This window comes from Phoxinus phoxinus, assembly GCF_949152265.1.
Source record: "Phoxinus phoxinus genome assembly, chromosome: 5".
In the NCBI taxonomy this organism is placed as follows: Eukaryota; Metazoa; Chordata; class Actinopteri; order Cypriniformes; family Leuciscidae; genus Phoxinus; species Phoxinus phoxinus.
The window spans coordinates 9,808,362-9,824,418 of NC_136880.1; the positions used below are offsets into that span (position 1 = coordinate 9,808,362).

The following is a 16,057-nucleotide window of genomic DNA, read 5'->3' on the forward strand; positions in this document are numbered from 1 at the left end:
AAATATCTTTATGCCTGTCGGGCTCAGGTCGGGTTTGGTTACTGCTCTGTCGGACACGGGCCGGGCTCGGACAGAAAAATTTGGTCTAATCCATAACTTAATGTGTGTGCGTTTGAGTGGGAGCGAGGAAGAGAGATGTTCTTTCCCATAATAACTAGTAATTGCAAAATACAATATAAAAAAAAATATTTGTGGCAATAAGCTTGGAAATAATTGGTCTTTTTTACCCTATTGTTTACTATATGTGACCCGTCACGGAAAGTAGGGACACAAGTCGGCAGCACAACTTTTGAGCAAAATGAGAAAGAAGCGTTTTTTTTTTCAAAACTGGTGATTTTCACTTTTTTGCAGAATCTGTTAGTTGAGATCACGAAGAAGCCTCTCCATGTTTTAGATATCAATATTGGTATATTTAAAATCGTACATTTTTAGGTTGAAATCGGCTTGTTTTGTGAGATTATAGCTCGCAGTAGGGGCATGTCATTGTCTGTGTGTATTTCCATACTGGATAAGCCGGCTTTTGTTTCTTTTGTTAATGCCCCCGCCCTCCAAGGGAACAGCGTGGTAGGGCTGATCGATATACAAAATATATTGATATATTGTTAAATGGGATATGGAATTAGACCATATCACATCGATATAGTTCAAAGTTGAGCTGTGATCCTTGCTGCAAGCAAGCTGCTGCGTGTTTTAGTAGCAGTCTGCGTCTCAACAGCCCAGTGTACGCGACAAATACTCACATTAAATGTTTACGCAGAGGAACAGGACACTGCAGTTCTCAAAAGTTCACTATTTGCATGTGCTTTAAAGCCTTGCCGGTTAAACATGTCATTCGCTGCTGAAGCGCTGTTCTAACATGCGCTTATCTGAGTGCAAACAGCCGACGCGCACATGCACTAAAACGAAAAGCCTGTCTAGCAGCGCCTGGATACTGGACTAAGTTATCTTTCGAGTCTTTTTGAGCTAATACTGTCAAATACACTAAAGGTTTACATAAAGAAAGTTGGTTATGTCTAAACTGAAAGCAAACCGAGAAAATTGAGAGAAATCTGCGTGTCATATTATGCGTACATATTAGACGCGTTGCTTTCAGGTCTTAAAGAGACAGTAGCCCTAATAGTAAACATGCAGCCGCTTATCCTTAAAGGGATTGTTCACCCAAAAATAAACATTTTGTCATTCTTTACTCACTCTAATGTTATTCCAAACCTGTATTTATTTATTTCTTGTGCTGAACACAAAAGAAGATATTTGGAAGAATGTGGGTAACCAGACAGTTGCTGGTCCCCATTGACTACCATAGGAAATAAATATATAAGTCACTGGGGAACATCCACTGTTTGGTTACCCACATTCTTCCAAATAACTTCAACAGAAGAAAGAAACGTATTCAGGTTTAAAGCAACTTGAGAGAGTAAATGATGACAATTAAACATTTGGGGAGAACTATCCATTTAATGTTAATAAAACAACATGTGCTTTACAGGGGAGCTTTACAGGGGGTATGGCTTATCTAAATGAGATGTAAATGAGCCCTATTGTCACTCCCAGCAGCAGAGAGGTGAGAACTGCTCAATCTTTAGAGGCAGATTTCTCCAATTTTTATTTTTTTGAGTGCCTACCTTCAAATGGCCACAACTTCTCCAAATATTATCAGATTTCCGTGTGTTACACATCGTTGGAAAGCTTGGAGACTACACTTTCAGAATAACTCAAAATGCCCCAGAACCGACTTGTGTCCCTAGTACTTTCCGTGACCGGTCACATATGTCTTTGCTCGGTCAGTGTTGTTGTGGGTTTAGGTTCTGTGGGCCGTAAAGACCTTTGAAATAACTGAAATCATTGGCGAAGTGATATGGAACTGTAATCCGGTCGAGACCTGCTGAAACTACTTTAGCCGTGCGTTTCCCTGAAAATAATTGCACACCTTAGAACGTTTGTCAACCAATCAGAATCAAGCATTCAACGGCACAGTAGTATAAAACACAATATACAAACTGTACCAGTACATACAACCGTTTCAATTTAAATGTTTTAAAATAGACCACATATAAAAATACCTGGTGACAAAAGAATTCTCTTTTTGGACAAAGGATTTACAAAAACGTTGAGTTAAATGGCAGAACAATAATAAATGCTCTTTTTGCAGTGAAGAAGTTTGAAAACAGTCTGTTGTTATTATACACTGTGATTAGTGTAATGTATTTCTGAATGAATTGTCATATGTCTTCTTATGTTACTTAGATGTTTGTAACTCTTTCCACACTGAGTGCATATGTAAGGATTCTCTTCGGTGTGAATCCTTGAGTGAGTTTTAAGATGTTCTTTACGAGTGAAACTCTTTCGACACTGGTGACAACTGAAAGGCCTCTCTCCAGTATGAATTCTTCTGTGTCTCTTAAGGTCACCTTTATGTGTGAAAGTATTTCCACACTGAGAGCATATGAAAGGACTCTCTCCAGTGTGAATTCCTATGTGATCATTAAGGCTTCTTTTATGTGTGAAACTCATTCCACACTGATGGCATGTGAAAGGCTTCTCTCCAGTGTGGATTCGTTCGTGATCCTTAAGGTTTCCTTTTTGTGTGAAGCTCTTTCCACAATGCTGGCAGGTAAACGGCTTCTCTCCAGTGTGAATTCTTATGTGAGCCATAAGGTGACTTTTTTGTGTGAAACTCTTTCCACATTGAGGGCAGGTAAAATAATTTTTGGGTCTTCTTGTTTGTGACAAATACTTTCCCATCTGTCCAGTTTTGAAACTATGAGGTCTGTGATGCTCATGTTTCTCCTCAACATCATTCAGTTCTTGACCTTCCACTTTCACTTCTATCACCTCTGAAATTAACATGTAATAGTCAAATATTAATCAAAAGGTACAATAACAATTATAAAACAGTTAGTACACAGTCCGATTTTAGCTGTCTTGATGATGAATTTTGCTCAACAAGAACTGATCTTGATTAGCACTTACCCAAATGCACGTTTTGATTGTGTTAGATTTGTTTATTTATAACAAATCTAAAATCAAATCTATGCATAAATCGAATTGAAATTTGAATCAAAATCGAAAGCAGAGAAATGAACAGCAACTACTATTAGTCCCAATCGTGCGGGAGTAATATAGTTTAAATTATACACACCTCATAACGCATTAACAGTTTTAAAAAATAGCTACGTTAAAGGAAGCTTTTTGACCCTATGAATCACCCGTAGTTCAAGCCAGGTCTGCGGTTTTCCCTACACTAAACATTATTTGTAGAGCATCTTGGTGGTGGTTGAGGAGATTCCCCCCTTCTATGTAAAGCGCTTTGAGTGTCGAGAAAAGCGCTATATAAATGTAATGAATAATAATAATAATAATCTCCTATCCAAAAATCACAAAGAGCTTTGTATGGAGCTAATATTCTGACAAAATGATTTGAATTTGAATTGTGTAAATTTGAATTATTTGCAAGTGTAATCTAACAAAATTTAATTTTAGGTGGTAGTTTAAATAGTTCTGAATTTGAATTTTTTTAAACGAATATTGAACATTTGAAATTTAACAAATTGAAATGTTTTTATGGCTGAATTTTATAGACATGTATTTTCAAACAGTAATATTCAGTTTAAAAAAATTCAGATTCAAGTTTTCAAGATGAAGAAATTCAGAACTTTAAATTCAGTTTTCTAAAATTCAATGTCAAAAATTCAAGTTCAAAAATTCAGATCTGATATAAAGTAGGTCACAGGTCATCCACAGGGAAGAGTAGATGATCTCAGAAAAGTCGAACAGAGCATTTTGGCCAATTGGGGACTGCGGAAGTTTTCCAGCGCAAACGTGGTGATAGTTCAAGAGGTTGCCACTCTCTGAGGGACATTCTAAAACGCTTAACGTGGCTCACTGTACAAAGACAGTGATATTAAAGGACCAAACCCAGTACAAATCATATTAATAAACCATACTTTGTATAAAAAATCAGATGAGCCCAGAATATTAACGCAATGCGTTTAATTACGCGTTAAGCATGTTCTTACCATAGAAAACCGTTATAAGAAAACGCTTAACGTGGCTTAATAAACCTTAAATGGTCCGTATGGTTTATTAAGGACCATTTAAGGTTTTAACATGCTTAATTAAACGCGTTGCGTTCATATTCTGGGCTCATCTGATTTTTTATAGGTTTATTAATATGATTTTTACTGAGTATGGTCCTTTAATATCACTGTCTTTGTACAGTAAGCCACGTTAAGCGTTTTTTTTATAACGGTTTTCTATGGTAAGGAAATGCTTAACACGTTGCGTTCATATTCTGGGCTCATCTGATTTTTTATACATAGTATGGTTTATTAATATGATGTGTAGGCCTACTTAGTTTGGTCCTTTAATATCACTGTCTTTGTACAGTAAGCCACGTTAAGCGTTTTCTTATACCGGTTTTCTATGGTGAACATGCTTAACGCGGAAACGCATTGCGTTCATATTCTTATTTTTTACACAAAGTATGGTTTATTAATATGATTTGTACTGAGTTTGGTCCTTTAATATCACTGTCTTCGTACAGTGAGCCACGTTAAGCGTTTTTTACGTTAAGCGTTTTAGAATGTCCACTCTTGTCATGAATCGCCCAGAGGTAATAAGTGATTCTTAAACATGAATGATTTTGTGTTTAGCGTTCTCAGCACGTGGGACATTTGTCTAAGCGGTCTCTGGTGTTTGTTTTAAAGTATATTTTGTGTAAAATTGATTAGAACGCCACCGTGTCTACTAGACCTAAGTTACACAGACAGGACGTGAGCGGCGCGACGCAACACAGTGCTTGAAGCGACTGTTGCAAAGAGCTGGAACTAGATCAGAAATAGGATGGGGAATTTGTGCGTCTGAAGGGGTTGCAAGCACTCCGGTTTGCATCGTATTCACGATACAGCACACCCTCTCGTAGGCTACCTTATGCTTACATGTAGCCTACGACGCAGAGACCGGACGCGACCCGTGAAATCCCCAACAGCACACGGATTCCCCATCCTATTTCTGATCTAGTCCCAGCTCTTTGCAACAGTCGCTTCAAGCACTGCGTTGCGTCGCGCCGCTCACGTCCTGTCTGTGTAACTTAGGTCTAGTAGACAAGGTGGCGTTCAAATCAATTTTACACATATACTTTAAAACAAACACCAGAGACCGCTTAGACAAATGTCCCACGTGCTGAGAACGCTAACCTAACATATAAACACTAAATCATTCATGTTTAAGAATCACTTACCTCTGGGCGATTCATGACAAGAGTCAGAGAGTGGCAACCTCTTGAACCACCACCACGTTCGCGCTGGAAAACTTCCGCAGTCCCCAATTGGCCAAAATGCTCTGTTCGACTTTTCTGAGATCATCTACTCTTCCCTGTGGATGACCTGTGACCTACTTTCTGTCAGATCTGAATTTTTGAACTTGAATTTTTGACATTGAATTTTAGAAAACTGAATTTAAAGTTCTGAATTTCTTCATCTTGAAAACTTGAATCTGAATTTTTTTAAACTGAATATTACTGTTTGAAAATACATGTCTATAAAATTCAGCCATAAAAACATTTCAATTTGTTAAATTTCAAATGTTCAATATTCGTTTAAAAAAATTCAAATTCAGAACTATTTAAACTACCACCTAAAATTCAATTTTGTTAGATTACACTTGCAAATAATTCAAATTTACACAATTCAAATTCAAATCATTTTGTCAGAATATTAGCTCCATAGCTTTGCTACTTCTGATAAGAAACAAAGTCTCAGCTTTCAAATTCTGTTCATTTTATTAGGGCTGCATGATTAACCGTATTTTAATCATGATAAAAATTTCCGCTTCTCTAAATTAATTTAAAATAATCAAAGATAAAGTGCTTCATAACAGGTAGCTAAATCAGAATTTATTCACTGGTTTATAAAAGTAACTTCATTCAGTAACTTGCATTTACTATGTTTTGATAGAGAGCGTTTTCTCTGAAAGTGACATTATTTATGCATTTATTTATTTATTCATGGGCCCGGCCCGAGCATAGCGGCGGAAAATATCGGGCTCGGGCAGAGAATCTAAGCTCTAAACAGGACAGAGTAACACAGCGGATATCGCTCGTATACAGTTTGGGCGGCAGGCGTGTGTTGCTTAGGCGGCCGCCTTAGTTCCAAAGTGCTGCGGGAAACCCTGTGTTACGTTAACATGCCGGACACCTATTCAGCCTGTTGTTCTGTGTGCTATTGTGTAGTTGAATAACTTGCCTTTCCAGATTAAATGTCTGTTCTTGGTCTTGGATTTTTTGAAATAAATTTCTAAATAGGGCTGGGCGATATGGCCCAAAAAAATTATCACGATAATTTTTTTAATATCAGTCGATATCGATAATTATCACGATAAATGTCAAATCTTTATTTCTTTCAAGTTTAAAGGCAGATTTTTGCTCCTAAGTGAAAGTTGTAGAAACCAGTGTTAATTGTGGTTTTAAACTACTCTTTATTGTCATAACATATCATGTCAAACACTTGCCAAACAGGGGAACATTCACAAATCTGAGGTAGAACATTCAAACATTTGTCATTTTTCCTTAACAAAATCAATATCTTTATTGGAAAATTAATTTCTTAGTTTCTGCATGTGCTAATGGGGGATATTGTCTTGAAACAGGTTTGTGTTGCCTGACTTTGAAGGTACGTATCTTCAGCACAGTTTGCAGTGCAGGCTGCAATATTAATATTACATGTTTTGTCTTGAAACGCATATTTGACAGTGAGTTGACAGTAGTATTAGCTTCAGTTAGGATGCAGATTTACTATGTTAAAACTATGTTCATTAACAAAAACAGTAACATATGTTAAAAAAAAGTAACAACCTCATTTTTATTTGGTTAAATGTAATATTCTGACTTTAAGTTTTATTAAAATTAACCATTGGTCAGTATCATGCATTAGATCATGATAACCACAGATAAAACCAGGCATAGCTTATATAGCACCTCACTATCATGGCAAATTGTAACTTTATGGTTTCTATGGTATTTATGTGAAAAACAGTAGCCTAAATACATTATTAAAAACTTTAATAATATTCTATTAGTCCTTTATTTAATACATTGTCTACATTAATAATATAATACAATTCAATATGTATATCCCACATTTCATTGTGCAGTTAATATTACTAGGCTAACGTTACAGTAAATCCGTGGTAAATGGGAATGTGTAGATGGAAAAGCCTTCTGACTGTATCGTTGCACAGTGTTTCTCCAGTTCGTCAGCGCCGTTTCATGTGCCTTTTAAACTGGTTTAAAACACTGAGACATTTGTGTTCTTCGCTGAATTCAAGCGGTTCTCACTGGATCTCGTGTCTGAGACCGATCAGTAAACGCGTCTGCTTTAGTGAGCTCGCGCTGCCGTTTGGACTTTGAGCCGAGCGGATAAACTGTCCGTCTGGCGCGTGCGGTTCAATTGAGTTTCGTTCCGGTTTTGGCGCATAAATATTATCGAACATTTATCGAACTCTCGATATCGTTTTATTGAGAAAAAATATATCGCGATAATTATCTTTATCGTTTTATCGCCCAGCTCTATTTCTAAATAAATGCGACTTATATGTTTTTTTTCCTCTTCATGACCAATTTTTTGACTGATACGACTTATACTACGGAGCGACTTATAGTCCGGAAAATACGGTACTATGTTTTGATAGAGAGCGTTTTCTCTGAAAGTGACATTATTTATGACTTTATTTATTTATAGCCTTTTTAAATATGGGTCTATGTCAAACCAGAAGATGAAAAGCAATTCCAGGACAGATTGGACAATGGAGGCATGAAGTTTTGTTACTTTTTTATTCCACATAGCCTAAGTATTAATGAAGAATCAGGAATGGACACAAACCTCTTTGTTCCTCAATATCTTCATTTTTTATTTTGCATGATTGTGGATCACTCATGTCTTCATTCTCTTCTCTAATAAACTCCATCTCTTCAGTATTGTTCCCTGAAGAAGTTGATGTTTCAACAGGAGTTATTTCTGCTTGTTTGAATCCAAATGACATTTTTACCTGTTGGATGATGGGAATATAGTGAGTTATTTTATGAAACAGAAGTTGCAATAGTCTATCCTACCCTATTGTGAAGTATATCCGAGTGAAATGGCTTCCATAATGAGAAAAAAAGTAGAATGGGACAAGATTTTGTCCTGTATGTCATTAATTTTAATCAAACAACAAAATACAAACAGAAAATCACTCATTGCTGTTGAACCGTTACTATCCCAAGAGGATTTATGAATTGCAGTGAAGCGACTGAAAGGGTTAGTTCACCCTAAAATGAAAAAAAATATCCCATTATTCACTCACCCTCAAGCCATTGTAGGTGTATGACTTTCTTCTTTCAGCCAAACACAATAGGAGTTATATTAAAAAATATCCCTGTTCTTCCAAGCTTTATAATGGGAGAGAATGGTACATTAGATTTTGATGCATCCATCCATCCATCATATAAGGAATCCATTCGGCTCCAGGGGGTTAATAAAGGCCTTCTGAAGCTCAGTTACCATTCACTCTCATTATAAAGCTAGGAAAAGCCGGCATATTTTTTAATATAACTCAATATAGTGTTTGCCTGAAAGAAGAAAGTAATTTACACCTAGGATGGCTTGAGGGCGAGTTAATAATGGGATAATATTTTTCATTTTTGGGAGAACTAACCCTTTAACTGACGCTGATAGATCACATGATAATAACAACATGACGAATGTACGTCCGGATTACATTCATACTACACTAGGGCTGTGTTCAATACTTCAATGCGACGGTGTATCGTTAATACTGCTTGTCGATATGAGTATCGATTCTGCAGCATGTGCGCAGCAGTGGACCGCACTTAAAGGGGCTATGTGGAGTTTTCAGCGGCATCTAGCGGTGATGTTTCAGATTGCAACCAATACGTTTACAAGCGAGTGCTCGTGCGCATGCTTTTATTATTTTTTATTATGTGGAGTCTGTGTTGTGCTGGTCGTTTCTTAGTATTAGCAGACTCCATGTCAAAGTTGCAGTGTCGTCGCTGTTGAGTGCAAAGTCAGTAGACGAGGAGAGACGCTCGGGAGCGCGCATGCAGGTCTCAGTCACGTCACTGGATTTCGCGGCAAATCCGACCCGGAGACAAATTGCTAAATTGCAATTGTAAATTGCTTTTTATCATAATAACAACTGTCCATCCATCCATCCATCTTCTTCCGCTTATCCGGTGCCGGGTCGCGGGGGCAGCAGTCTAAGCAGAGATGCCCAGACTTCCCTCTCCCCAGACACTTCCTCTAGCTCTTCCGGGGGGACACCGAGGCGTTCCCAGGCCAGCCGAGAGACATAGTCTCTCCAGCGTGTCCTAGGTCTTCCCCGGGGTCTCCTCCCGGTGGGACGTGCCCGGAACACCTTCCCAGGAAGGCGTTCAGGAGGCATCCGGAACAGATGCCCGAGCCACCTCAGCTGACCCCTCTCGATGTGGAGGAGCAGCGGCTCTACTCTGAGCTCCTCCCGAGTGACCGAGCTCCTCACCCTATCTCTAAGGGATCGCCAAGCCACTCTGCGGAGAAAGCTCAACCAAAAAAAAACAACTGTATTTAATGATATAAGTAAAAATTATAATAAATATGTAATATAGTGGGCCTACACATAATTAGCAAAACACTCTCTATAGCTCTTTTTCTAGCCAAAATAACGAGCTATATCATGGTCATTAAATGGCTTTCCTGAGGTAAATGTTATGTGACATAATTGTTCTCCAGCTGTTATATTGACCTCTTTGCGTGGTTGAAAAACACTGATTGGTCGATATTATGTATGAGGATTAAACATTTCAGTAAATTGCATTGAAAAATGGATATGTGCGTGAGTCTCACGGTCAATGCGTGAGAGTTGGTAGCCCTCTTTTCCTTCAGACAGTGACTGGCAATGAGTCTGATTTTCAAAAGAGACAAGTTTACTAATATTAGTCTCGAATTTCCCCGGCTGAAGATAAATGCTCTGCTATGATCTATGGACCGTTTTGAGAATACATGAAGCAGAGTTGAAGGGCAAGCAGGGTTGGCAGCAGAAAGGGTACGTTGGATGAATCATAATTTAGGGGATTATTAAGATTTCCTACTTTTAGCACTACTTTTGACTAGGGCTGGGTACCGAGTCTCGATACTTTTTAGGTGCCTCGATACTATCGAGTATCGAAAAATGACATGCTGTTCGGTTCCAGATTTCGATACCTAAGGAGTTAACTCGTCAACGTCAGCGCTCAAACAAATACATAATGCACAACGACACACATGAAGTCGCTCACGCACATACACGCAAACTCTATTCACACGAAACGCGCGGAACTCTCCGCGCACATACTTATGTGCGTCGAGAGTTTGTGCGCGCGCTTCTCATAAGTATGAGACGCGAACACACACACACACACACACACAAACTCTCCGCGCACATATTCATATGAGACGCGAGCACACACACAATACCTTAAAGATGTGGAAAAGTCGATCAAAAGTGTGGGTACATTTCTCCAGGCTCGATGCCAACAGCGCGCGATGCAGTATTTGCGGTAAAATAATTGCTGCAAAGACCGGTACCACGACAAATATGATGAAGACCTTGACAGTGCACGGAGTAAACATAAGAGAAGAAAGTTGCTCCGTCTTCGACTGGTAAATGAAGAGATACCTTGTTGATCACTCCAGTGTTTATATTGCAATAAATAATAACCTACTGAATGTACACTGCCGTTCAAAAATGTGTTGGTTAGTCAGAATTTTTTTTCAATAAGGATGCATTAAAGTTATCAAAGGTGACATTAAAACATGTCTAATGTTACAAAATATTTAGTTTTTAAATTAATGCTTTTCTTTTGAATTTTTTATTCATCAAAGAATCATGAAAAAATGTATCATAGTTTCCAAAATATTAAGCAGTAAACTGTTTTCATATTTCTGAAGGGTCATGTGACACTGAAGTAATGATTTTGAAAATTCAGCTTTGACATCACAGGAATAAATTACATTTTGAAATATATTCAAATAAGATTTTAAAATGTGTTATGTAATCTTGTTAAAATGGATTTCATAAAATTGGTATCGAAAAAAGTATCGTTAGGAACCGGTATCGAAACTGAGGTATCGAAATTGGCATCGGATCGAAAGATTTTGAACAATACCCAGCCCTACTTTTGACGACACAACACGACATCCACTCGCTATTTAACCTCCTCACCCACAGGAAATCGATAAAACCCTAACGCTATTGCTGTATATCTGGCAGCGCAACCCCAAACACAACACGTTTTCATCATCGTTTCAACTGATCAACAACAATGTTTTAAACTATGTAACGTTAACTGTTCCAGTCAATACTAACCAACTGCAGAACCGCAGAACCATACGTCATAGCAGTGTGAGGACGACAGCGCCAGCCTGACAGTCTGATGTCGGAAGTGGGCGGAGCAAGGCGTTATTTTCAAACAACGTTATTTTAAAGATTTTTTTAAAATGATTTAATGGAAAATATATATTTTATATATATATATATATATATATAAATATTATAAAAGATACGAATTATGTTTTATCCTATTAACAAAATATAATATACTAGCTAGGTCTATAATATTACTAGTTTTTATAAAGTTAAAATTATACTTTATCCATTTGTTTTGTTTGATTACAAATATTCAATAGGCTAGTAATTCAATTAATTAAATAAAAATACAAAATCGAACTAAAATTTTTTTTATATAAAACAAAATCAAACCAAAGAAAATAAATCTTATAAAAGTTATGCAGGCACACAATTAACCATAATTGTCAAGTGACAAATAAATAAAATAAATAAAAACTTGCGTTAAAAAAAAAAGGCGCCCTTTTTGTTAGCAGTATTTTTAAACCATCAAGATGGGACAAATTGAATAAAAGAGCCTTTCATGTTTCGTTTCTAGTTCAAAGAAGACAATGGAAGTTTTTCTTTACGAGTGTCATGACGAAAGGCGCCTCAGGATTAACGCATAGAGTTTTGATTTATTTGTCACTTAACAATTATTGTTAAATGTGTGCCTGCATAACTTTTATCATTTTATTATTTAAAAAAAACTTTATCAAAAAGAGAGATTTATTTATTAAAAGTTATAATAAGAAAGAAAGAATAATATTAAGTTCAATTCGGAATTGTTTATTTATTATTCAAAATAATAATGTTCTTAAGAAAACTTTTATAAGTTGTAATAACTTTTATAAGATTTATTTTATTTAAACGATTTAATTGAAAATATATATTTTATATATATATATATATATATATATATATATATATATATATATATATATATATATATATATATATATATAAAATAGTATAAAAGATACAAATTATGTTTTCAGATTTATTTTCTTTGGTTTTATATATATATATATATATTTTTTAGTTCGATTTTGTATTTTTATTTAATTACTATTAGGCTATTTATTTGGAGCTGGTACAGCTCAGTGTGTGATGCTTTTGCTATTTCAGAGGGGAAAAAACACATTTTATTTAAAGGACAAGTTCGGTATTTTACACTTAAAGCCCTGTTTACAGACCGTATCTGATGAAATAGAACGGTTAAGATTAAAATTTGGACACATGCTCCTGTCCTGAGAATTTTAGTTTTATTTAGCGTTTGTGGACCTATTTTGCCAAACGCGTCACACCCAGATTCTTCCGTTGAGAGCTTGAATAATAGACACCAGTTGGTGGCGATAATGCACCTTTGCCGATTGCAAGCAAACCGCTGGCATTTCATTTAATACACAGAAGAAGCAGAAGAAGAAGCGGCGGAGTAATACCGTACCTCACACAGCACATTCAATACAATCAATGGAGTTGGACAAACACTACGATAAAACCTGTTGGAATGCATCTTTTTCAGCGTTTTTTTTTTGGGCCCGTATCAGTGAACACCCCTGACCACTCGGTGAGTTTCACGTCTTTGTAAACGAAAGTTTAATGTGTTTTAGGAAGGAATCTGCCAGTGCACATAGACAACCATTGTGTGGGGGTGGGGGGGAAGCGAAATAAACCCAAAATTCTCGGGACTGGAACATGTGTCCAAATTTTAAACTTAACCGTTCTATTTCATCAGATACGATCTGTAAATAGGGCTTTAAGTGTAAAATACCGAACTTGTCCTTTAAATGAACCATTTCTGTTTTTTCAGTCCATCATAGAATTATGTTGTGTATGGTCTAAACATGCTTTTCAATTAAATCAAATGTTCAAACACTCAAGCTTTGTTTTAATTTTTTTAAGCTTTGTTAAATTTACATTTGTCATCATTTGACAACAAAACAAATGGATAAAGTATAATTTTAACTTTTAAAAAACTATTCATATTATAGGCTAGTATATTGTATTTTGTTAATAGGACAAAACATAATTCGTATCTTTTATCATATTTGATATATATATATATATAAAATATATTTTTTCCATTAAATTGTTTTTAAAAATTCGCACTTCCGGCATCAGACTGTCAGGCTGGCGCTGTCGTCCTCACACTGCTATGACGTATTATTGTGAGATTACAACCCCTTCACACACAGGCAATAAAATGTTATTAATTTTAGTAGAAAAACTCCACATAGCACCTTTAATATTAAACTCATTTATAAATATTACTCTGTAATTATAATCTTTAGATTTAATTGTTATATTGATATATTTTGTTCATTTTGGGCCAGATTTATGGTCTTTTATTAAGGCTCACATCATACCCTGCTTTAAAAAAATATATTTGTTGTTTTTTTCTCTCCTGTGACAAATCTTATCATAAGGAATATTAATTAATCTGCTACTTCTGTTAGCTAAATTTAGTATTCATAAATGTACATTTGGAGGAATTAAGCCTTTGTTTTTAAAATGTTGTAAAATGTGTTTCCATTTGTAAATATCTTCATATTTTTATTTAACTTGTAAGTTTGTCACTTTTTATTTATTTATGTATTTGTCTTTTTATGTTTATTCAATGTACTCCCCTGACTGTAGTTGTAATTCTTTAAAACCAATAAAGAAATGTATTGGTTTATTGGTAAGCTATTGTATTACAGCATGTCATGTTAATGGGTAGTACAAACAAAGGTTTGTTGTTCGTTCACTTCACACAGCATGAACTAATAAGAAAAAATACTTTTAACTTTTACATTTTGAAAATATATTAATACATGTGTAACCATACTGTACTAATGCATCTCATTTAACTGTATTATGTGACAATATTATTTATTTCAAGTTCATATGTTACAAAAATAAATGAAATATATAGTATGGACATTTATTTAATATCAAATTTAATAATTATAATCAAACTAAACATTTAATGCAAAGCCTCTGTAAACCATTAAGACATCTGACAACAGAACAAGAATGACGTAGAAATGGCGAGTTGTCTGTAATATTTATGTCATGGTCTGCTGTAATAATTTATATATTAAGTGTTTATCTCATAAAAAAAATATTGAATCAACATATCTTTCTCATTTTATTAACGAAACTTTAATTTGTTTTCATTCTATATGTTATAGAATATTTTTTTCTTGTGGTCAGTTACTCTATTCAATTACTTTTTGGGTTAGGAGAAGTTAAAGTTAATGTGCTTTGTATTTATTATTAAATAATATAAATTATGAGTGCTCATAAGTAAGCCTTTTTTTTCTCATTCTTCAAAGCAAATATATTTTTAATATTAATCATATTAATTAGATTTTCAGTGATGACTTTCTGCATAAATGCCATGGCACATTTTTTTGTATAAAGTTTGCATGTTTCTTACAATTATTATTAAATGTCTTGGTTTTACCAATTTCTAATTACTTTATATTAAATGTTTATTTTGAATGTCATAATTACTATAATAAATTGTACATTAAATGTCACAAGTATACTCTGTCTCCTACTATTGTAACCGTCATATACATACATAATATAGTGTGACAGGTTAAATTAAATGTAGCTATAGACCTTATAACAACAGTTAGGCTACATAAGCAATTATTTAACAGCTTCACTTAACATATAAACACTGCATACCTCGTTTGGCTGAAACAGCACAGGCACAGCTGAAGATTTCAGAAGTCGTCTTGGCTTCCCCTTCTCCGGCTCGTAATGCTCGGAGGAGAAATGTTCACTGCACAGCCTAGATCTCTCGATTTTTGCCATGGGTGTTTTTACATCCCAGCGAACCGCGAGCAGCCACAGCTTCAGTCGCTCAGGGTCATTTACAGGGAACTGGTGAAATGTTAATCTTCCATCTCCATTCGATGGCGGCTCTCGTAATCTTAAGACTTTATGTTTTCTGAAGCATCCTGGATAGACGCACGAACGCACCATTATAAGACGAACAAATATACAGTAGTGATGGACTCTTTCGAAACACTTCTTCATGAAGCTTCGAAACCTTTACGGATTCTTTGTTTCGATTCAATCAGTGGTTCGGAGCTTACATCAAACTGTCAAAGTCACGTGATTTCAGTAAACGAGGCTTCGTTAGATTTTTATAAAACGTTTGCAGTGTATTTGTAAGATATGTTTTATGCATGTTTGGCCTGTATTTTTGTTGCATTTCCACTGTTCTGACCAGCAGGGGTCATCAGTGTGTTATGTTTCGAACCAAAAGTGAATCGTTTTGCGAAGCAATTGGTTCAATTGATTCGAAGCTTTGAGAAGATTCGTTTCACCCATCACTAGCATTATGTCGCCACAACACACATACAAAAAAAAGAGTCTTCTTTAAATGTCCCAGCATATTTATAATTTGGTGAAATACTTATTTAATATAATAACCAACGTATTCACTGGAGTGGTCCATATTCACGACATAAAGCATTTACATCATTTCCATAATAATAATAATGATGACGTAATTTGACTAATTATTAATTATTTTTAATGTCATTTGACGTATTTTGATTATACTTAAATGAGGTATTCTGCGTGGAGCCTCGTTTGGGTGGTGTATTTTCACTTCATTGGACGACATATTAATTATTGTGAAGTTTGAGTCATTATT

General features: G+C 35.5%; 1 protein-coding gene across 3 annotated transcripts; it reads right to left on the reverse strand.

Moving 5' to 3' along the window:
- Window positions 1-1,446: 1,446 nt before the first annotated feature.
- LOC306998541 (uncharacterized protein) lies at window positions 1,447-15,842 on the reverse strand. 3 transcript variants are annotated; one of them, XM_079612727.1, is made up of 3 exons: window positions 15,079-15,842; window positions 7,878-8,043; window positions 1,447-2,834 (listed from the first exon to the last, which is right to left on the reverse strand). In XM_079612727.1, exons 1-3 carry the CDS (start codon window positions 15,430-15,432, stop codon window positions 2,179-2,181), a joined length of 1,176 nt encoding a protein of 391 aa, XP_079468853.1. In that variant the 5' UTR covers window positions 15,433-15,842; the 3' UTR covers window positions 1,447-2,178. The 3 variants fall into 3 exon arrangements, with proteins under 3 accessions (XP_079468853.1, XP_079468852.1, XP_079468854.1); XM_079612726.1 differs by having other exon boundaries at window positions 1,766-2,825; XM_079612728.1 differs by lacking the exon at window positions 15,079-15,842 and adding an exon at window positions 10,488-10,735 and having other exon boundaries at window positions 1,766-2,834.
- Between the last annotated feature and the right edge of the window lie 215 nt (window positions 15,843-16,057).